The following is a 24,487-nucleotide window of genomic DNA, read 5'->3' as shown; positions in this document are numbered from 1 at the left end:
ATGTGTCTTGAAGTGTGTGGAAAGGATGGGTTATGAAGATAATGAATGCGTGTATGAATGAAGGGATGTTCCCAGACGTATGGAGAAACACAAAAGGGGTATGGATCCCGAAGTCGGATGGGAAAGTAAGGCCGATCTGTCTACTCCCGGCTTTGGGTAGACTATTTGACAAAATACTGAATGGAAGGCTGCAGAGCTGGGCAGAGAGAAATCAAGTCTTTTCGGAAAGACAGTTCGGCTACAGGAGTACAAGAGACACAATGAGGGCGGTGCATGAGATAATGGAGAGGCTTCGGACGAACAAGAGGGAGAGGTGGTTAGATGATAAAAAAAATTTTATTTCTTGTTATATGGACAGTGGAGTTAACAAGGACTTCAAAAGTAATTAAATTTATTAATTTTATGGGAACTTGACTATCTGACTAAAACCCAAATAGTAAATAGAATAATTATTCAATATGAATTATCAAGGTTCTAATGGTGAACTAAAATAAATTTATTCATAATTCAACTGTTCATGAATCTATTAGTTATGAAGTTTCAAGAATCGAGTATCTTGTAAAGGAATATAATAAATTTTATTATTAATATAAAAAAATATTACGTGACAAACAAAAGTTTCATTTCCTGTACTAGATATAGTGATAGACAGTAATTGTTGTAGCGGTGTCATAACTTTGGACAGGAGTTAACAAGAATTGTAAAAACGAGTTATAATTAAAATCATTAATTTAGTGAGGAATTGCATGTAACCTTTTGATATTTTAAAGTCATGCATATCCCGGACTGGTACAAGAACTCAGTGTTCTACCTTTTGTTGCTCTACACTTTTCATTATTACAAAAATAATTACAACTAAATAACAAATAAAATATTTTATTGTTTAACATAATAGAATTTCTGTTAATTATCATAATTTTATTTTGAAAACTATAACCAATAATTCTTTTTATATTATACTTCATTAATTATTTTAATTATATATTATATTAATATGTAAATAAAAAATAACATTATATTGGTGACATTCAGATCGCATGTCACTAATATAATAATCAATTTTACATGAAACTCATTTAGATACATTGTTCAACATTAACATTGCCATAAAACTTAATCTGTTACGTTTCCGTGACAATGTCATATTAATGAGAGGGACCTCAAACAGATAAGTAGAACTGGCAAAGAATACCCTTCAGCGGCGCACCACGTTTTTATGTTATTTATTAATTTTGATTAACAATTAATCGAACGACGGGCTGTTCTAGGGGTAGATCCAGTTTTTAGAATATGGAGAACGTTTGTATAATATTAAAAATTCCGTTTTTTGGGCTTAAATTGAATTCTCTGGGATAATGTGTTGGATGCTAAGTTGGATATCCCAATGACCAATGAACTTAGTTCTATAAATCAAACAATTACTTCCTTTTTCATAAATTTTCATTAATAATTAATCAAATATTTGTAGATGAAAACAATAAAAACGCCCAGCTCCAACATTAATAGAAAGGAAACTTATTTAAATTTTTTGTTTATATATGTCAAAACCACTCAATTCTTTGTAATTGTATAAGAGAGAACGAACTGCTATGGCGTTTATTCAATACAAATCCGCATGAAACGATATTAAATTGATGACTTCGTGCATTCAATTTGTGGTCTCATCAGTGACGTTTTATCCTTTACTAAATTTACTACCCTTCCAACGGTCGGGCTTTATACCACATAAATACTGCATAAATCATTCCAATTTTCTCAGAGGAAATTAGCGGTGTCTAGTACGAAATGGCTGATGATGCTGAATTTAACAAGGTTAGACTGTTTTAATTAAATATTTTTTGCTCATTTTTTATTTAATTTGTTTTGTCAATAGTCACAGCACACGAATTTGTCCGGAAATTAAACAAATTTCAATATGGAAATTGATTTGATTACAATATAATGCACTGGCCCAAAGTTATAAAATCAACTTTGTAGTTTAAAAGCTTTGCTGGAGTAAAGTAAATGTTGTCTCAGTTGTGGCTTATTATGATTTTTATGAAATAAATCCATTAAATGCATAAACTTCGGTAATACAAATAATATTTCATAGTCAATCAGAATTAATGCATTTTCTATTTAAACTTCTGTCCAAAGTTATGTAGTTAATGGATTTTGATTTACTTTTGTTAACGCATTAATTTTTGGCATATACAGTGTGACCCTGTTATATGATATAAAAATATTAAAAATATTTTTTATAAAAAAATTTCTTCATTATTTAATAATTTATTGTAGTTGGTGTATGTTTGTGACAGAATAAAAATACATTTTTCTAATGAAGTTATTTCTTCAGATAAGAAAGTACAGATATATTTGAGAATATTAAATCGTGACTAATGCTTTTGTTCCACAGACTTGTTTGTTTGTTAATTTTATCTTTAAAATTACATAAATATGTGGTGCCGTTAGTAAACATAATGAATCAGAAAAAACTGATTTTTTTCCATTAAAGTTTCATATATCATATATATATTTTTTTATTATTCAAATAAATTGGTGATTATTTTAAACAACAGGTGATAAAATTTTATAGAAATTTGAATTTACATCTCGGGTAGATCAAGTTATTTACTAGATAAACCATCCATAATTTTACATAAATTAGTATGTAAACTAAAAATGGAAAGAATAAAACTCTAAATAGTAAGAGGTTACGTTTGACTGATTGAAATGATTTTAAAAATACTATAATTTTGTGAATTAAATTTTGGCAGAATTATTTAAATTCTATTATAAATAAATATTTAAATACAAATTTCCTCAAAAAAATGATAATAGAATATAAGACTGGAGAAAGAAGAAAAAATATTTTTTTAAATAAAAATTTGATTTGTCTGGCAATAATTAAATGTATGTCTATTTGAAAAATTAAATATAAAAATGTTAATTAAATAAACATTCCAACCCATAATAAAAAAACTTTTATTAACCATCCTTTAAAATACAATGGATAATAAGATAATTAATTAACAAATTTCATTATTAGTAAAAATCTGTGATGTCACTAAACATAAAGACACAAAATTTATTTTTGGTTTTGTTGGCATTAAGTGTTCACTTTAAACTTTAAAATGATTATTATGTCTTTGTTTAAGATAAACAAAAATAAGACAAAGCATAAATGTCGGAAATATGATAATGATCAATTTTTAAAAATTCAAATTTACACTAGAGATCAGTTACTCATAATAAAAAATTCAATTTTTTACTTCACCTATAAATATTAAGATGTTATCTTTGGCTGATAGAGGTTGAACTTGTTTTAGATAATAATAACTCAATGAATTATATAAAAAAAAAAATGTTTTTATAACAATGGAACAAGAAATTGTTACATTGTTTGTTTTGTTAATTAAATATATTGTAAAATAATGTAATATAATGTAAAAAAATAAACTTTTGATTCTATTTCGCATTCACCATTTTTTTAATTAACCACCCTTAAAATATGAATTAATGTGAATAATCAGAAAATCAATTAAAATTGGTACATTTTTATGTTAACTGTTTTTAAATTTTCTGAACATCATCATATTTTCAATGGTTCAAATGTGTCAAATTTCACGCAACTTCGATCAAACATAGTTGCTATGCAGATCACAGAAAGAATACGTATATGATATTTAATATATTTATCGAGAAATATTAATATCAAGTTAACATTAATTATGGCGAAATCAAATAAAGTGAGCAGTAAATTAGTACTACTACAAGGTATTAGACGATTAGCCATGCCTAGCAGATCCTTCAGTGAAACCACTATGAATGTAAGTTTTGGTTATTATTGATTAAATAGTGAAGAGAATATGTAGGTTGATGTGATATCAGTGAGAAAAATATTAATTTAATTTTTATATATTTATATTTTTAAGTATAACTAGTCAATTATAAATATACATTAAATAGTTAGGTAACAATACTATATTCATTTCAAATATGTTATTTGCGTTTTTATTTTGACTATTCTTATATAAATCAATCAATATTAGTACGTTACTATTAGTGACATGTGTTAAAATAAAAATGATATTAAATATCGTTGATTATTAAAATCTTTTGAAGAATTATTATACATCTTTATTATTATTACATTATGGTATTGTAAAACTAAAAATAAATAAATAAATACAATATTTTATTTTGTTCCTTTTTATAATTATAACATTTAGTAATAACTATTTTTATCAATTTTTATAATACAAATATATGGTTGTGTATAATACATATATTCGATTATTAAATAAATATATTCACTCATTTTACAAGATTACTTACAAATTTCAAACTTAATCCACCAAATCCAAAGTTTTGGGCTCCAAAATATTAGAAAACTATTGAGTGGATATAAAATTTAATTAGATTTTTTTAATAGAGGTGGGGAAACAATCCACCTGAAATTATACCTCTATAAATAGGTGGTGCCAGGAACCTGCGTGTCTTTCGAATAGTTTCATCACACTTCTCTCTGCATAAAATTCAGACGGAAAGTTGATATATTTGTAACGGAATAATATGCATTTAAAATAAGCACTCTGTACATGGTGTCCCAATTCGTCTTTAGATGTTACGACTATTTCCTGACAAGATGGGGAAAAACTGAATTAAGAGTCCAAGCCATAATTTTTTTAAAATGTTTATTGAGACAAACCTCACTTTGATATGTGTAACCGGACCTGAAATATCTATGAAAATTGACCGATATTTAAAATGTTTTGAAAACGTTTAATTTTTTATTTAATTTATATAAATAAGGTGTAAAAGTTTTCTGAAATATCTCAAGTTGTAGTAATATCTTCTATCTATTAGAGAAAATTTGATATTTGATAAATTATAAATATTTGAAAAGTTTTTTTTTCTTACATATTATCATATATAACATGCATATATAATATATATTTTGTAAAAAAATAAGAATAAACTAGATAGATGCATCAGTTGAAAATAAGAAAAAATAATTAAGACTATTTCAACTGATTTGAAAATCCTTTAAAATAAATCATAAAATTAATAAGTCTGTTACAGAGTTAAAAAGCAAATTCTGAACAAAACTTTAATTAATAAATTATCAAAAAGATTTGGAAATGTCAAATAGTGACATAATCTTTGCTTGTGAAAATACTTTAAAAGTATATAACTACGAGTTAATTTTAGTGAATATAGAGCAATACTATAAATTAAAATGTTTGTGTAAACTAATGTCAGATCACTGACTAATACTTGATACGAAATAAAAACATTTTTATCAAAAACATCATAAATTATTCATTCTGTTTTGAACTTACTATCCCTACTTTAAAACCCCCCAAATGCATACATATCCATCCCACTTTGAATCCAAAACAATAGCATGGTTTCTCGCAAATGCGCTTAAAAGTACTTATCTCATCGTTGATCAAAAGGTCTAGTGGTAAACATAGTTTCTGTCTGGAAGTTTCATTTTTATTGTGGCGATAAGTGATACGTTCACCTTGGCAAAGTTGAAAGCTTTGCGGTGATAGCATTGGTGGAAAATGTTTGTATGTGGAGTTCAAGCAGGACAATCATCAAGTGATGATGAATCTGACGAAGCCGATTCTGTTGATGATGATGATCCTCAAAACATTCTTTTGGTAAATTTTATTATTTATACAAATCAAGTGTTAAATTTAGCCAAATAATAAAGATATTTTTATTCCAAATAAAATGTGTTAATAAGATTTTCTAATATTATGTGCTTTAATTTTTTATTATCAAACATTATTTATAATTTATTTTTATATAAAATAAATTGTCAAAAAGTGAGACTTATGATGCAAATAAATTAATTTAAACAAATGAAAAAAATATTTTAATTAAAAAATAATCATAATTTTAATTTATTATATAAAATTTTATCATAATCAATGTAAATAAAAATTAATTTATTTAACATTTTAAATTTGTATAAATCACAATTTTTAAGTATTTTAAAAATTTTGACGTGCAAAAAATTTTAATAGGGCCAAGAAAAAGTTTAATGACATGCAGAAATTACTGAAACAAATTATCATCATAAAGACATAAGTTTTGGGTGTTGGAAACAAACGTTGAAACTTTACAATATCAAACATTTCATCTCGGACACAATTTAACGTAGATCACAGTGAAATATGGTCGCATGTTTTCGGTTGAATACATTTAACAAAATTCTCAACTCAGAACAAATATTCGAACGCCATTAGTACATGTTCTAGTGTTACTGGTGAAACATGAGTAAAACGTGCGACGACATTTCCGATTTGGACTCTGACTCCGAATATACGGAGTCAGATAGAGATGATCCAATAAATATGCTTAAGGTATCATATTTTTTTTAACTTAACTGACATATCAGTGGTTTTACTTATTGAATTAATAAAATAACCAAATATTGTAAATATTTTTTGTATTCAACTTCATTTAAGTTGTTGTGTAAACATAATTTATATGGTAAACACATTTTTTAAAATGTATTATTAAAATTAGCGACGACGTGAAGAATGCGAGCGAAAGGCAAGAAGGGGGGAAATGGACCCCAGGTTGGAGTTCACCTTCCAACTCCTCATCGACGGTACTGGTCTACCAAGACATGAAATCATGGATCATGTTTTCGAAGGAGATATGGTACAGACTTATTACATTCTCCAACATAAATAAATTAATTACTTTTAGTTGGATGAAATTAATCAATTATTCTTACCCCACATGAAAACTAAACTAATGTGGTATTATCAAGACATGGAAGAAGTAGAGGTTCAACCAGTAGTTGACATCAATAAACCTAGTACTAGTAGGCAACTACAACCAAGCACTAGTAGAGTTAATTTAATGCAACAACAGCAGCAGCAACAACAACAAGTTGTTTCTACAGTTAAGAAGAAACTTTTCCTAACTGACGGGACTACAACACCTCTGACAGGAATTTGTATTTATATATTTAGAACTAATAGTAGTAAACAACTACCGGAGGAAGGATTTCATAAGGTACAATAAATTGTTTTAAATTCTATCATGTGTTAAATATTCTTATTTAGGACCTATTTTGTGGCATAATAGATGTTCAAAAAATTGGTCTAGTAACCACAATAGAGCGTATAATAGAACACGTTTTCATGGAAGCTTTGGCCCATCCAAGTCCCGATTGTGAAGATGACGCTGCTAATTGTCCAATGGTTAAGAACCAACTTTTGCCTGCACTTCGGTCTTTTTGCAGTGTTCTTAAAGGTTAAATAATTACCAAGCAATTGATCAAGTGTGCGATAATTTTAATCTTTTGTAGTATGTGAGGAAGTGTGCCAGGAAACAAATCTTTTTGATGACGGACAAAAGGTAATGGTAAAAGTAACAACCAATGATGTAAAAGAAATGGCTAAGACACCAGATACGGTGTCCTTGTTGGAAGAAAGGGTTAAAGGCTGGATAAAAAAGCTGTCTGAAATTTTGAAAGAGAGCGAACAAATACGAAGGGAAAATGACACTTCAGGTAAAAAAAATAGTTTGTAAAGGTTTATTTTGTAAGAAATATATATAAATAGGGCCTCAAGACGAACTGGAATATTGGAAAAAACGGGGAGCACGATTTTCTCAAATTTCTAGTCAAGTTACTACGTTGGAAGTGCAACTTACAATATTATGTCTGACTATGGCACATTCAAAGGTATTAAAGGAATGGCGAGACACTGACAAAAAAATTACTTATTGTTACAATGAAGCAAAGGACAATGCTAAATTCATACAAGCTTTAGAAACAAAATGTCACTCATTATATTTAGATAATCCCGTACGTAATAGACGGAAATTTAGATACATGTTTAACACAACAGTAAAATTTTAGGTGAAAATGAAAGATTCTATATTGGGGCTGTTACAAACTGTTCGATTAATACATAGTGTATCACAATTTTACAACACATCAGAAAGAACTTCAGCTCTTATGGTTAAGGTTACTACTCCATAAAACAATTTAATGAACAATCCTACAAATGCTTAATTTCTAGATAACCAACCAAATGATTGAAACCTGCAAGGAATATATTACTTGTAGAGGACAAGAAAGTATATGGAAACAGGACCGGAACGTGATGAATGAGAAGTTGGCGCACTGTATCTCGCTAAACAAGGTTTATAGAAGGACTTATTCTGTGGTCAAGAATCAGAATTTTATACCAGGACAACGACCCTTTAATTTTTCTGAAAATTATGTTTTTGGAAAGTTTAATAGCTTCTGCAAACGTCTGACAAAAATAACCAAGATGTTTGACATCATTGATGATTTTACCAATTTGTTTAATAGAAGAATGGAGGGTCTTTTACTTGGTGATGGTAAGATATAATAAATTCAAATAGTTGACATACTAAGGCGTTTTGAATTAGCATTGGACGAAACAATACATAATTTTGAAGAAATCAAAGGGATTGTAATGAACAAACAATACGATTATTTAGATCAAAGGAATTTAGATTTCGAAAATGATTTCAAAAACTTTCTGGGTCACATTGAAGAACTAAAGGAGTCGATTTCGGAAATGATAGAAAAAAATTTCGATAGTGTTTGGGAGACACCTCAAGGTATTAAATTCCTGACTAGATTCGAAAAGGTAAACAAATTTATATTATTGTACATTGTATATTATTGTACACATGGTTATTATAATAATCTTATTTAGGTTGGAGAAAAAATACCTTTAAGTAACATGGAAGAAAAATACGAAAGAATTTTAAAACATTGTGAAAAGGAAGTAGACAGGATTATAAAAATGTACAAGAAACAGAAAGATGATCCTCCAGTACCTCGCATGTTTCCTCCAATCGCAGGTAAAATAGAACATCCAAATTTGAGTTATTGTAAAACAGAAGAATCAATTTTAAGGTCGTATAAAATGGGCGAGATGTTTGGTAGCTCATTTAGAAGAGCTTTTGTCAACTGTTACTACTCACCATGTACTTAAAACTTTACCAACCACCGTGGAATTGTCAAAAAGACATAAGGCCGCTGAAAATATGTTAAAATCATATGAATCAGATATGGTGGCCATATGGATGAATCAACATGTTAGTTTTACAATGAGTGTAATTTTTATACAACCCCTAACAAATTAATTTTAAGGTCTGGGATATTGATGCTTGTTTGGAAAGAAAACTGTTGGCCGTCTGCCCAGAACAACAGAAACTGAAAGTCAACATTCACAACACCATTCCCCTGTTGATACGAGAAACAGAAATTATGTTAAAAATGACACTTCCAGTGCCTATGGTTGCTTTAACACTTTATTCGAAAAAGGAACATTTCGATTTGGTGCAGGACAACTTACAAGTAAGAAATATTTCAAGAACTACAGTGCGAAAATTGATAACAATATTATTTTTTAGTTTTTATTAACTGAACTATTAAAAGTGGTTCAAAATGTTAAATTAGAAGTTAGGCCATTATTTTTACCACATTTGGTTCAACTGATGAAAATTTTATCTCCCGGACTAAATGAACTAAGTTGGGTTTGTGCAGAATGGAAACAATATGTTGATAAATGTAATGATGCAATAAAAAACTTTAAAATATTAGTGAGTATGCAAACATTTACTAAGTTCACTTTTTTAAATAAATTCTAGTCCGACAGGGTACACGATATTTATGCCAATAGAGTTCTTGAAGTTTTATCCAGCATGCAACTAATACAGTTGCACGCCCTTCCTGAACCTCACGAAGAACCGTGGACAGTGGATTTCTTTTGTGAAAAAATTGATACCGTATGTCGTAATGCAGCAAGTGAGCTACACAAAAAGAGTTTAATGGTGGAAGAAGCCGTTGAAGAAATTCTGGAACTAATGAAGAGGACGAAAATTGATGAGAATTCAGATGTGGGTGAAATATTTTTAGAAGGTAACGGTTCATATTTGTGAAGATTTACTATGAATCTAATATTAATATTTCTGTATAGAGGCTGACACAAAAACTGACGCAGACAGTTCTTCTTCCCAGCAACAGTCAGATTGGACATTGGTATGGGAATGCTTCGAAAAACCTCACCTTCTATTAAGTGGGGGTATGGCCAAAGCTATGGAAGACGTTGTCAAAGGAGCAGTGGGTGAAATGAGAAAATACTATAGCAGAAAAATCGTTGATGTGCTTGTTAAGGTTACTAGACAATCGTTAGATGCGTTGAGAAAAAGATTTTCGGTAGAATGTATGGTAAAACTATCAAATTATCATAGCTTTACTGATGTCAGTTTATTTAGATCAAGCTGATCGACCTCCAGTTTTCCTCCTCCATTCCGTACTCATGATTCCAAAAGTGGCGGTGCAACCAAATCTTGAAGAAGTTCAAGATGTTTTAGTTTTGGCGGGAAAAAACATTACATCGGTGTCAAAAGGAGTTGGACAATGGACGGGCAATTGTGTACAGGTACATATCCTTATTGTGTCAAAATCAATGTATTTAAAAATATGAGCATGGTTTTTTTACAAAAAGTTTAGGAAAATAAATTAAAAATATATGGAGTCCTAAACTAAATAAACTTTTAAATCAACATCAAGAAATTATTTAAAATAATTAATTCACTATACTATTTTAACTGACAGGATGTTTAGATATTTTTACAACTGTATATATTTTGCACATCTATTCAGCACGATATTAATTTATTTCTAGGGTATAAAAAGGAGTAAAATAAAAACTTAGGTACATAAATAAATAATTATTGATTTTTCAAAATTAAAATAAAAAAATTAAAAATATTAATTACTTAACTTAAGTATTCAATTCATCTCTTGACTGAAATATTCTTAAAGGATTTTCAAAACAAATTTGTAATTTTAACATTTAATAGAATTGTAATTTCCACTTCCAGGAGGATATTTTCATAATTGAGGTACTCAAAAAGTAATGATTTATTAAAATACTCTGGCATTAGTTACATTTATATTCAAGTGTACCTTAGATATTGTTACATTTATACAAATTTACTAATTTAAATTTGAACCAATGATACCATTTGAACTTGTATAAATGTCCATATGTTGAATGCAAAATTTTCTAATCTTGTTTATTTCTTCCTTCTCCTTAAAACACCTATAAACCCACACCATACTTTGTATATATAACATGACCACCATTCTTAACACTTTTCATGTTTAACACCTCCATTGATGACCACACTATATTGCCCCTCATACTGTAAATACTAACTCACTCAAATCCACATCTACACTGCTTATTTATCACAACTGTGCATCTTGTGACCACACCTGAAAACACTGATCACCGGAACACTGGGCATGCGGCTTTGCATTTTGACGGATAGACACCACCGAAGAAAAAACTATGGAAAAAATTAGTGGGACCTTCCTCGAATCTAATGGATATTGTAAATCGTTCACGTTTCGATCAGAGACCCGTAAAAGGACCGGTGAAGACCAAAGAGGAGGATTTCAGGTCCAGACGTAGGAAGTTGTACAGACTGACAACTGAAGAAAAACCCATGTTCCCGTTACAGCATAAGAACTTCTATAACTATGTTATGGAAAACAAGGAAGTTGTAAAAACCTTGTCGTTATTATCCACTTGCACACAAGAAATGAAACAGGTATAAATTTTAACACACTTTTGCTTGTGATTATAATACGCAGATTGCTTCAGGAAATGAATCAGTTTATATCACGTTGGAGACCGTACAATATTCTATGGAAAAATGAGAAAACTCAAAGGGAATTGCTTCTAGCTCAGCTTTCTGAATTTGAAACATCTCTAAGAAAGCACGATGAACTGAATGAACGGATTTCAACTGAGCCAGAAATATTCGTTATAGCTAATTGTTTGGCTGTATCCACTGAGAAGCTCAAATATGGCTTAGTAACTGAAATAAAATCATGCACCCATAGGTAAACGAATTGTCTCTTATACATTTGCATAATACTAAGTGTCTTTTATAGAATTGGTCAAGCAATGAAGAAGAAATACAAAAGAGAAATGGATTACGTTTATGCTGTTATTAGTGAAATGGAAAGAAAATTGGAAAGAACTATCAGAGATTTGGATGATGTTCGTTTAATAATGGATACCTTAAAGAAAATAAGGGAGCAGGAAGTTGAAATGGAATTGAAAATTGAACCAATTGAGGTAACTAGTTGCCAATTCTGATGAAATGAAATGAAATTTTCAAGATCCTGATATTTTAGGACGCGTTTAACGTACTGAATCGATTTAAAGTGACGGTGGAACGAGAGATTATGGAACAGGTGGACAATTTACGATACACCTGGACACAACTTCTAGCTAATGCAATTAAAGTACAAGTTAATCTGTTGGATATGCAGCCGCAATTTCAAGAAGATTTGAAAAATAATTTGGATAAATTTCGACAAGACAAAATTGATTACTGCAACGAATACAAAAACGCAGGACCAATGCAGCCAGGATTGTCACCTCGAGAAGCGTCTGATAGATTATTACTATTTCAGGTATATAGTCAATTTTAGAAGATCAATAGTTAATTTACATTTTAATTTAAATGTTTTAGAATCGTTTTGATGGCATGTGGAGAAAATTACAAACTTATCAAAGTGGAGAAGAGCTTTTTGGTCTTCCACAAACAGACTATCCAGAGTTGGCTCAAATACGAAAAGAACTTAATTTGTTACAAAAACTCTATAAACTTTACAACGATGTAATTGATAGAGTAAATAGCTACTATGATATACCTTGGGCTGATGTAAATATAGAGGAGATTAATAACGAGTTGATGGAGTTCCAAAACAGATGTCGAAAACTACCTAAAGGATTAAAAGAATGGCCAGCTTTCTTTGCTCTTAAAAAAACTATTGACGATTTCAATGACATGTGTCCCTTACTGGAATTAATGGCAAACAGAGCAATGAAACCTAGGCATTGGCAAAGAATAATGGATTCACTAAATCATATATTTGATTTTGAAAGTGATGGTTTTTGTTTAAAAAATATTTTGGAAGCGCCGTTACTTCAACATAAAGAAGATATTGAAGTATAATAACTATTAACAAATGCTAATATGTTAAAATACTTTTTTTTTATTTTTTAGGATATTTGTATATCTGCGATGAAGGAAAAAGATATCGAAGCAAAACTAAGGCAAGTGACAAACGAATGGTCAGTTCATGAACTAACCTTCATGTCCTTCAATAATCGAGGAGAGTTATTATTGAGAGGAGATACTACGGCTGAAACAATTGGACAATTAGAAGACAGTTTGATGATATTAGGATCTCTTCTTTCCAATAGGTAATTATACTTTATTTAAGATATGAAATATCACATGTAATGATATTTTAGATACAATGCCCCATTCAAAAAACAAATTCAGCAATGGGTAGTAGACCTATCCAACACAAATGAAATTCTGGAACGTTGGCTCCTCGTACAAAACATGTGGGTGTACTTGGAAGCTGTTTTTGTAGGTGGTGATATAGCAAAGCAATTACCAAAAGAAGCTAAACGGTTCTCTAAAATAGATAAATCTTGGCAAAAAATTATGCAAAGAGCTCATGAAACACCAGGCGTTGTTTGTTGCTGTGTTGGTAAGATAGGTTTTCTCAAAATTTGCTTAAACTATGGAAAATTGTTTCAGGCGATGATCTTTTAAAGCAACTACTGCCTCATTTACAAGAACAGTTGGAGTTATGTCAAAAATCTCTCAGTGGTTATTTAGAACGCAAACGGATGATGTTTCCCAGGTTTTTCTTCGTGTCAGATCCGGCTCTTTTGGAAATTCTTGGCCAGGCTTCAGATTCGCACACAATTCAAAATCATTTGCTTTCTATATTCGACAACACTAGATACGTTAAGTTTCACGACATTGAATATAATAAAATCACGGCTGTAATATCATCAGAAGGAGAAATGATCCAATTGGAAAAAGCGGTTAGAGCTGAAGGCAGTGTGGAGACATGGCTTACTCAATTATTGGTTACATCTCAAATGTCCTTGCACTCAATAATTCGACAGGCTTATCATGTGATCAATGATACAAATTTTAATTTATTATTATTCCTGGATAAAATGCCTGCGCAAATTGGTTTGTTAGGCTTGCAAATGATTTGGACAAGAGATGCCGAACTGGCATTGATGCAGGCGAGACATGATAAAAAAGTAATGCCTGACACAAACAACAAATTTTTGGAACTATTAAACACTCTTATAGATCAAACTACGAGAGACCTGACGAAAATCGAACGAACTAAATTTGAAACATTAATCACCATCCACGTTCATCAAAGAGATATCTTTGACATATTGGTAAATTATTAAAGTAAATATTTAAAAAGTCTTCATTATTTTCATTTTAGTGTCGTCTTAATGTAAGACACGTAAATGACTTCGAATGGTTAAAACAATGTCGGTTCTACTTCAAAGAAGAGATGGATAAAACATTGATTATTATAACAGATGTTACATTTTCTTATCAAAATGAGTACCTTGGATGTACTGATAGGCTTGTTATAACTCCACTCACAGATAGGTACAAACTTTTATCGTGAACACTGAAAAAGAAAATAATAAAAACAATATTTGAATACTTTTAGATGTTACATTACATTGGCACAAGCTCTATCGATGAGTATGGGAGGCGCACCTTGCGGTCCTGCTGGTACAGGAAAAACAGAAACAGTAAAGGACATGGGCAAAACATTAGCAAAATATGTTGTGGTATTTAACTGTTCTGATCAAATGGATTATAGAGGTCTCGGAAGAATATATAAAGGTACAAAGGTTAATCTGTTTTGGTGACTCTTATACATATTTTTAAATTATTAAAGGGCTTGCCCAATCTGGTTCTTGGGGATGTTTTGACGAATTTAACAGAATTGAACTCCCTGTACTCTCAGTAGCAGCTCAACAAGTGGCTGTTGTATTGGCAAGTAAACGAGAGAAAAAGAAGACCTTCCAATTTACAGATGGCGATATAATAGAAATGTGTCCAGAATTTGGTATCTTTATAACAATGGTAAATGAGTCGAGATCTATGTTTGGAGTAAAATACATTTGAAATATATTTTAGAATCCAGGATATGCAGGAAGAAAGGAACTACCGGAGAATTTAAAGATTCAATTCAGAACCGTCGCCATGATGGTGCCTGACAGACAAATCATTATTAGAGTAAAATTGGCCAGTTGTGGCTTTCTAGAGAATATAACTTTGGCCAGAAAGTTTTATACACTCTACAAACTTTGTGAAGAACAACTCACAAAACAGGTAAAATGATGTTAAAAACAAAAAGTTAAATAACAAGTAAATTTTTATTAGGTTCATTATGATTTTGGCTTGAGAAATATTCTTTCGGTATTAAGAAGTTTGGGTGCAGCAAAAAGAGTAAACAATAAGGACACAGAAAGTACTATAGTAATGAGGGTACTACGAGACATGAACTTATCAAAACTAATTGACGAAGATGAACCTTTATTTATTTCTTTAGTCGCTGACTTGTTTCCTAATCAAGCATTAGAGAAGACTGCATATCCAGAATTGGAAGCAGCTATCGATAATCAAGTAGAAGAAGCTGGACTTGTTAATCATCCATCATGGGCTTTGAAACTCATCCAGGTTAATTATTGAACAAAAAACCGATGTAAAATTACTCATGTTTTGTTACAGCTATATGAAACTCAATGTGTAAGGCACGGCATAATGACCTTGGGTCCTACAGGTGCTGGAAAAAGTACTTGCATTCAAATTTTAATGAAATCTTTAACACAACTGGGCAATTTCCATAGGTATGTAATTTATAAATACTTAAACCGATTCCTGAACATTTTTTCAACAGGGAAATGAGAATGAACCCAAAAGCTATCACTGCTGCTCAAATGTTTGGTAGATTAGATGTAGCTACCAATGATTGGACAGATGGAATATTTTCAGCCCTGTGGCGAAAAACTTTAAAATTAAAATCCGGTAACAAATTTTTGTAATTCATTTTTATATTAATTTAAATGTTTAAATCGTAGGAGAGCATGTATGGTTAGTTCTGGATGGTCCAGTTGATAGTATATGGATTGAAAACCTAAATTCAGTTCTTGACGACAACAAAACTCTTACTCTGGCTAACGGTGATCGTTTGTCAATGGCTCCCACCTGCAAAATTATTTTTGAACCTCACAATATAGACAACGCTTCTCCGGCGACTGTTTCCAGAAATGGTATGGTTTACATGAGCTCTTCCGGCCTTGATTGGAAACCGGTAGTGCAAGCCTGGTTGAAGAAACGGAGTCCCAGGGAACAGGAAGTTTTTCAGGCCCTGTTCGACGAATCTTTTGGCGAACTTTATAGTTGGGGTACTCAAATGTTAACTCTGGTTATTGATGTTCTTCAATGTAATATTACACTTCAAATACTCAATTTATTAGAAGGTATGATATATAACACTTTTCATTAATGGTAATAAAATAATAAACAACAACAGGTTTGGTGCCTCTTCAAATAGAACCAAATGATGAATTGTCTACGGCTAAGTCGGATCTTGATATGGATGAAGAATTAACGGAAGAAACAGAAAAACCAGAAGAGAGAAAAATATTGACATCTGAACATCTAGCAAAACTATACGTTTTTGCACTCATTTGGGGAATGGGAGCATTTTTAGAAGTAGACGATAGAAAAAAATATGATGTGTTTTTAAAAGAAACATTTACATCCCTGGACATACCAAAACCTGACCGAAAAAATCCTGATGTAAGCATAAAAATGTAACGTTTATATTATATTACTCTTACGTTATTTTAGACGACCGTATTCGATTATGTGGTAAACGACGATGGTAACTGGGTAATGTGGTCCTCGATGGTAACAAATTACGTTTACCCAGAAACAGCCAGTCCTGAATATGCCAGCATTTTAATCCCAATTCCTGATAACGTCCGTATAAATTACTTAATAGACACCATTGCCAAACAGGAAAAAGCTGTACTTCTTATTGGCGAACAAGGTACAGCCAAAACTGTAATGATGAAATCATATATGAAGAAATTGAATCAGGAAATATACTTAAATAGAGCGTTTAACTTTTCGAGTGCCACATCACCATATCAATTTCAGAAGACTATTGAGAGTTATGTGGAAAAGCGAATGGGTAACACATTTGGCGCCCCAAATGGAAAGAAAATGATAATTTTTATAGATGATATAAATTTACCAGAAATTAATTGCTGGGGTGATCAAGTAAGGCATTTATATTCTTTTAGTATCAATATTATTTTATGTAATGTAAACTTACTAGGTTACCAATGAAATTGTACGACAAACTATGGACATGGGTGGTTTTTATAGCTTAGAAAAGCCTGGGGAATTCACTACAATCATAGATGTTCAGTTTGTTGGTGCCATGGGACAACCAGGAGGAGGAAGAAACGACATACCTTCAAGACTTAAAAGACATTTTTGCATATTTAATTGCCCACTTCCCATGGATGCTTCTATTGATAAAATATTTGGTATTATTGCTCAGGGGCATTACAATGTTAAAAGAGGATTTACCGCAGAAGTAAGAAATTTAATAAAGAAATTGGTACCCCTAACGAGAATATTATGGAGTCATACCAGAGCAAATTTACTTCCAACTCCGGCAAAATTCCACTATGTTTTCTCTTTAAGGGATCTGTCCAAAATATGGCAAGGAATGGTAAATTGCAATTAAGTAAAATAGATGGATGTACACAAAAATTATTTTTAGGTCGGTACTCTTTCGACAGTAATTGAATCTGAAGGTTGCTTAATGGTTCTTTGGAAGCACGAGTGTTCTAGAGTCTTTTCCGATAGATTTACTATAGAAAAAGACAAAGAGTGGTTTAATACAGAACTAATGAATCTTGTTGAAGAACATCTTGGACCTGACTTACGAAAGAAAACTGAACCTAATCCCGTGTTTGTTGATTTTATGAGGTAATTTGTGCTTTTTAAATGATGTTTTCGAGAAATTTAACTAATTTTTTTAGAGATGCCCCTGAACCAACCGGTGAAGAAGGTGAGGATGCCGACATGGAACTTCCAAAGGTTTATGAACCTGTAAGTGATGAAAATGAACTTCGTGAAAGGTTAGACATGTTTTTGGCACAATTCAATGAAATGGTTAGAGGTTCAGGTATGGATTTGGTATTTTTTCCTGACGCAATGTTACATTTGGTAAAGATTTCAAGAGTTATACGTCATCCTAGAGGAAACGTTATGTTAGTAGGTAATTAAAATCAAAACATTTTTTAAATTCAGTGTTAATGAATTCTTTCAGGTGTTGGTGGAAGCGGTAAACAGTCATTAACAAAATTATCTTCCTTCATAGCTGGTTATAAGAATTTCCAAATAACACTAACCAGATCTTATAACATAGCAAATTTCCTTGAAGATCTTAAGGCATTATACAGAAGTTGTGGGTGCCAGGGTAAAGGAACCACATTCATATTTACAGATTTGGATATTAAAGAAGAAGGATTTCTTGAGTATTTAAACAACATACTTTCATCTGGAATAATATCTAATCTGTTTACAAAGGATGAACAGGCAGAAATAATTCAAGAATTAACACCCATAATGAAACGAGAAAATCCCAAGAGAACTATAAATCAGGAAACAGTAATGGAATATTTTATGAATCGAACTTGCCAAAATTTGCATGTAGTATTTTGTTTTTCACCTGTAAGAACACTTATAAAGACATGGTGATACAATGAGTCATGTAATTAATTTCTAGGTAGGAGAAAAATTCAGAAACAGAGCCCTACGGTTTCCTGCTTTAATCTCAGGTTGTACTATTGACTGGTTCCAACCATGGCCCAAGGATGCACTCATACTTGTCGCAAGACACTTCCTTTCTGAGTTTGAAATTGCCTGTACAGATCAAGTCAAGGATCAACTTGTGAATGCTCTGGGATCCATACAAGATATTGTATCAGAGACATCTGCTGAATATTTTCAAAGGTTTTAGGATACTACAACAACTTTATTATTTAAAATTATAAAAAATCTTTTTTATTAGATTTCGACGAGCGACTCATGTGACACCCAAATCATATTTAAACTTTATAGCCGGATACAAATCAATTTATAAAAACAAACAAAAGGAACTGAGCAATGGTGCTCTAAGAATGGATACAGGTTTAGAAAAACTAGCAGAAGCTTCATCATCCGTTTTAATACTGAAGAAAGATTTAGCCATGATGGAAAAGGAACTAGCCGAAGCTTCCCATAAAGCGGAAAGAGTCTTAACTGAAGTAACCGAACGGGCGATGCAGGCTGAGCAAGTTAAAAATCAAGTACAAAAAGTGAAGGAGAAAGCAGAAATACTGGTACAATCTATAGCTGTTGAAAAAGCTTTGGCAGAAGAAAAATTGGAAGCAGCTAAGCCGGCTTTAGAAGAAGCTGAGGCGGCTTTAAACACCATTAAACCTGCACATATTGGTAATCAATTAATTCATTAGTGTATTAAAGTTCTTATTAATTGTATTTTTACAGCAACTGTTCGAAAACTGGGTAGACCTCCACATTTGATTATGAGAATTATGGACTGCGTACTTATTCTGTTTCAAAGAAAATTACACCCAGTTGTCGGAGATCCTGCTGCATTTTGCCCTAAACCTTCTTGGCAGGAATCTTTAAAGGTATTTTTAGCAATAATGCCTATTCCTGGGAATGTTATTAATATTTTCTTCTTAGATGATGGCTTCTACGACATTTTTACTTCAGCTTCAAAATTATCCTAAAGATATTATCAACAACGAAATGGTGGATTTGTTAGAACCCTATTTTAGAATGGAAGACTATAACATGGACACTGCAAAAAGAGTATGCGGTGATGTAGCCGGGTTACTTTCATGGACCAAAGCCATGGCTTTTTTTCACAGTGTAAACAGAGAAGTTTTACCCCTAAAAGCCAATCTTACTCTTCAAGAAGCTAGATTGAAACTTGCAATGGAAGATTTAGCAGCTGCTGAACAACAGTTAGAAGAACGTGAACAATCGCTAAGGGAAGTCAAAGACCAATATGATAAAGCTGTTATGGAAAAACAAAGACTTACAGACGCTGCAAACTCATGTCTACGTAAAATGAATACAGCTACAACTTTGATTAATGGACTGGGTGGTGAGAAAGTTAGATGGACACAACAGAGTAAAGATTTTAAAGAACAATTAGGTAAAACACAAGTAAAAAATAATATTTATAACTAACAGAATTCCATTGTTAGGTCGTTTGGTGGGTGATGTACTATTAGCTACTGGATTTCTCTCATATTGTGGACCTTATAATCAAGAATTTCGCGCAAATCTTGTACAGACATGGATGGAAATATTACGAACGAGACAAATTCCTTTTACATTAAATTTAAATATTATTAGCATGTTGGTTGAAAGTGCAACTGTCTCTGAATGGACTCTGCAAGGATTGCCGAATGACGAACTATCTGTACAAAATGCACTTATTGTGACTAAATCAAGGTCATATCCTTTACTGATTGACCCTCAAAATCAAGGAAAAATGTGGATAAAGAATAAGGAAGCAAACAATAACCTACAAATTACTTCTCTTAATCATAAATATTTTAGAACTCATTTAGAAGACTGCTTATCGTTGGGTATGTACAACTCTCAGCAGGAATTTAAAGAAATAACTACTGATCAACTTTTTTTAGGAAAACCATTATTAATAGAAGATATTGATATTGAATTAGATCCAGTGCTAGATAATGTTTTAGAAAAGAATTTTATTAAATCAGGATCAATTGAAAAAGTTATTGTAGGCGATAAGGAATGTGACGTTCTAAAAAATTTCATGCTATATATTACCACAAAATTACCAAATCCACCATACTCACCAGAAATAAGTGCTAAAACATCAATTATAGACTTTACCGTCACCATGTTAGGTAAGTCTTTATGCAGAAAATATGTTTTAATAGTTAATATAGTTATGTTTTATTAGGATTGGAAGACCAATTACTTGGCAGAGTCATATTAATGGAAAAAACTGATTTAGAAGCCGAACGAGTAGCTCTATTCGGATCAGTGATGGAAAATCAAAAGAGAATGAAAGAGCTTGAAACAAACCTTTTGAGCCGGTTGAATTCAACGCAGGGTTCACTTGTCGATGACGAGGAACTGATCAATGTTTTACAAGTAACGAAAACAACAGCGGAAGAAGTAACTCAAAATCTCTCAGTGTCCGTTCAAACTGAGAAAAAGATCAATATTGCTAGAGAAGAATTTAGAAGTGTCGCTGCAAGAGGGTCCATTTTATATTTTTTGATCGTAGAAATGAGTAATGTTAATGTTATGTATCAGAATTCTCTTAAGCAATTTTTAATAATTTTCGACAATTCTATTACAAAATCTGAAAAAAGTAATGTTACAACTGAAAGAATAGACATCATACTAAAATATTTAACACATGAGGTGAGTGTATATGATAAATAAGTCAATATTTCACTGAACATATTTACCAGGTTTGGACGTTTACTCAGAGAAGTTTATATGAGAGACACAAGGTGTTATTTACTTTAATGATGGCTATGAAGATTGATTTACATAAAGGTGTAATTACACATGAAGAATTCCTTGCATTTATTAAAGGCGGAGCATCTCTTGATTTAAATGCTGTCGACCCAAAACCATTCAAATGGATCTTGGATATAACTTGGTTAAATTTAGTGGAAATTAATAAACTAGAAACCTTTTCTGAAATATTAAAAAAGGTAAAAACAATATTTTAAATAATAATAATTAAATTTTTTAAATAATATTATTAATTATATTAGATTGAAACAAATGAGAAGGAATGGAAGTATTGGTATGAGAAAGAAAAACCAGAAGAGGAAGATATACCGTGTGGCTATCAAAAAAGTTTGGATGTTTTCCGAAAATTACTGTTAATTAGATCTTGGAGCCCAGATAGAACTTTATCACAAGCTAGGAAATACATTATGGATTCACTTGGCAATGAGTATGGAGAACCGTGTATCTTGGACTTGGAACAAACTTGGAGTGAATCAGAACCAGGGACACCTCTTATATGTATTTTATCCATTGGATCTGATCCTTCTCCACAAATATCAGCTCTAGCTAAATTGAAAGAAATACGTAAGTATATTCAAATTTATATAAAACGGCAATTAATCTTTGTTTTACAGCTCTAAAAGCCGTATCCATGGGACAAGGGCAGGAAGTTGTAGCAAGAGATATGATTGAAACTTCAATGGCGCATGGTGGTTGGGTGTTATTGCAGAACATACATTTGTCCTTACCATTTGCAACAGACGTTATGACCATGTTAGTGGACTCAGAAAAAATGGATGATTCTTTCAGGATATGGCTTACGACAGAAGTACATGAACAATTTCCCATTGGTTTACTTCAAATGGCCATCAAATTTACGAATGAACCTCCTCAAGGCATTCGAGCTAGTTTAAAAAGGACTTATCAGAACATTACTCAAGACTATTTGGATTATTCTACCCAATCGCAGTGGCCACCGTTATTGTATGCAGTAGCTTTCTTGCACACGGTAGTTCAAGAACGCAGAAAGTTTGGCCCGTTGGGATGGAATGTGCCGTATGAATTTAATCAAGCGGACTTTGCAGCCAGTGTGCAATTCATTCAAAATCACTTGGATGATATGGATCCAAAAAAGGGTGTATCTTGGCCTACTGTTTGTTATATGCTTGGAGAGGTTCAGTATGGTGGTAGAGTTACCGACGATTTTGATAAACGATTATTAACTACTTTTACACAGGTACACTATAAAAATCTAAATATTTTAATATAATTAAAAAAATCCATTTTAGGTGTGGTTTTGTGATGTTCTTCTAAGGCCTGGTTTCGAGTTCTATAAAGGGTACAAAGTACCGCAAACGAGGAATCTTCAGGGCTATGTTGATTACATAAATGGCTTACCAAACACTGACACACCGGAAGTTTTCGGGCTACATGGAAATGCTGATATAACATACCAAATCAATACTGCAAAGGGTATTTTAAAACTATTTATTTCTTTCGTGTTAAAAAATTATACTTTTCTTTAGGTATATTAGATACTATATTAAGTGTGCAACCAAAAGAGGGTGGAGGTGGAGGTGGTGAAACCAGAGAAAGTATTGTTTACAGTTTAGCTGAAGATATGCTGGAAAAACTTCCTAAAAATTATAACAGTTTTGAAGTTAAAGAGGCGTTACAACGTATGGGTCCATTGTTACCAATGAATATATTTTTAAGACAGGAAATAGACAGAATTCAAAAAGTCATTAAGGAGGTAATTTCCAGTTAGTAATTATAACTAAATAATGTTGTATGTGAATGTTGTTTCAGGTTCAATCAACATTAACCGATCTCAAACTTGCGATTGATGGAACAATAGTAATGAGTCAAAATCTAAGAACAGCCCTGAATGCCATGTATGACGCTAGAATTCCCGACAGATGGGAAAAGGTACAATATAATTATTTGGTTGGGTTCAATTTTAAAATATTAACACACCTTAGATATCCTGGGAGTCTGCTACGTTAGGCTTTTGGTATACGGAACTTTTAGAAAGAGATGCACAATTTAGAACGTGGTGTAACAACGGAAAACCAAGTGTATTTTGGATGACAGGCTTTTTTAATCCTCAAGGATTTTTAACAGCCATGAGACAGGTATGTAAAACGACGTGTATTCCCAACGTGACTAAACGTAAATTTACTTAGGATGTGACAAGAGCTCATAAAGGTTGGGCCTTGGATTCTGTCGTCTTGCAAAATCAAATCACAAAATACTCAAAAGAAGATCTAAAGGAAGGCCCCCACGAAGGTGTTTATGTGCATGGCCTCTTCCTAGAAGGTGCCAGTTTAGACAGAAGGTCGGGGAAATTGGTGGAGAGCAAACCCAAAGTTCTTTATGAGCAAATGCCTGTGATATATATTTTTGCTATCAATACCACAGCCGGCAAAGATCCGAAACTTTATGAATGTCCTATTTATAGAAAGCCGCAGCGCACAGATCAAAAGTATGTTGGCTCGATCGATTTTGAAACAGATCATAATCCTAGACATTGGACCCTTAGAGGAGTTGCACTATTATGTGATATTAAGTAAATTAGGACAATAATGAAACATTATAGATGTGTGCTTTCATATAATTTAATACACAACTATTATATTTTGACTGACTTAATTCAACTGAGCAATAAATATTGATGAGAAAACAAACTGCACGTGTATTTTTAAATACTTCAATATACTATTTGCAATTCAGACATATTGATATATTATTGATAGGGATATTGAAAAAAGTATGAAAAAATTAATTTATTTCATTCATTTCATTCATGACATTCATTTCATTTCATTCATTTCATTCATTTCATTCATTTCATTCATTTCATTCATTTCATTCATTTCATTCATTTCATTCATTTCATTCATTTCATTCATTTCATTCATTTCATTCATTTTATTCATTTCATCTAATC

The 24,487-nt window shown here is 31.6% G+C and overlaps 1 protein-coding gene across 1 annotated transcript; it reads left to right on the top strand.

Annotated features, from left to right (window-relative positions):
• Positions 1-1,785: 1,785 nt before the first annotated feature.
• LOC109600019 (dynein axonemal heavy chain 5) lies at positions 1,786-24,159 on the top strand. The gene is made up of 53 exons (XM_049962740.1): positions 1,786-1,812; positions 6,526-6,663; positions 6,712-7,023; positions 7,074-7,263; positions 7,319-7,522; positions 7,575-7,819; positions 7,874-7,981; positions 8,037-8,361; positions 8,413-8,636; positions 8,706-8,853; positions 8,909-9,090; positions 9,146-9,352; positions 9,409-9,597; positions 9,646-9,922; positions 9,975-10,220; positions 10,273-10,439; positions 11,338-11,619; positions 11,673-11,914; positions 11,966-12,152; positions 12,212-12,493; positions 12,553-13,032; positions 13,090-13,289; positions 13,341-13,585; positions 13,636-14,303; positions 14,354-14,526; positions 14,591-14,769; positions 14,825-15,012; positions 15,067-15,261; positions 15,313-15,609; positions 15,661-15,779; positions 15,830-15,957; positions 16,011-16,412; positions 16,466-16,734; positions 16,786-17,220; positions 17,279-17,680; positions 17,732-17,940; positions 17,994-18,232; positions 18,284-18,687; positions 18,743-18,969; positions 19,028-19,449; positions 19,504-19,649; positions 19,705-20,182; positions 20,235-20,621; positions 20,679-20,912; positions 20,969-21,438; positions 21,489-21,737; positions 21,801-22,122; positions 22,173-22,774; positions 22,827-23,010; positions 23,064-23,290; positions 23,347-23,466; positions 23,520-23,672; positions 23,724-24,159. The coding sequence occupies exons 1-53, from the start codon at positions 1,786-1,788 to the stop codon at positions 24,108-24,110; spliced, it is 14,022 nt and encodes a 4,673-aa protein (XP_049818697.1). The 3' UTR covers positions 24,111-24,159.
• Positions 24,160-24,487: the final 328 nt, after the last annotated feature.

This window comes from Aethina tumida, chromosome 2 (assembly GCF_024364675.1).
Source record: "Aethina tumida isolate Nest 87 chromosome 2, icAetTumi1.1, whole genome shotgun sequence".
Taxonomy (NCBI): Eukaryota; Metazoa; Arthropoda; class Insecta; order Coleoptera; family Nitidulidae; genus Aethina; species Aethina tumida.
Note: the sequence above shows the minus strand (reverse complement) of the source record. Positions and strands in the feature narration are given on the sequence as shown.

Coding starts and splice junctions, on each gene's coding strand:
- LOC109600019 (XM_049962740.1), top strand. CDS start 1,786: ATGGCTGATGATGCTGAATTTAACAAG. Junction 11,620..11,672: donor GCACACAAGAAATGAAACAG/GTATAAATTTTA, acceptor AGATTGCTTCAG/GAAATGAATCAGTTTATATC. Junction 23,011..23,063: donor CCAAATCAATACTGCAAAGG/GTATTTTAAAAC, acceptor ACTTTTCTTTAG/GTATATTAGATACTATATTA.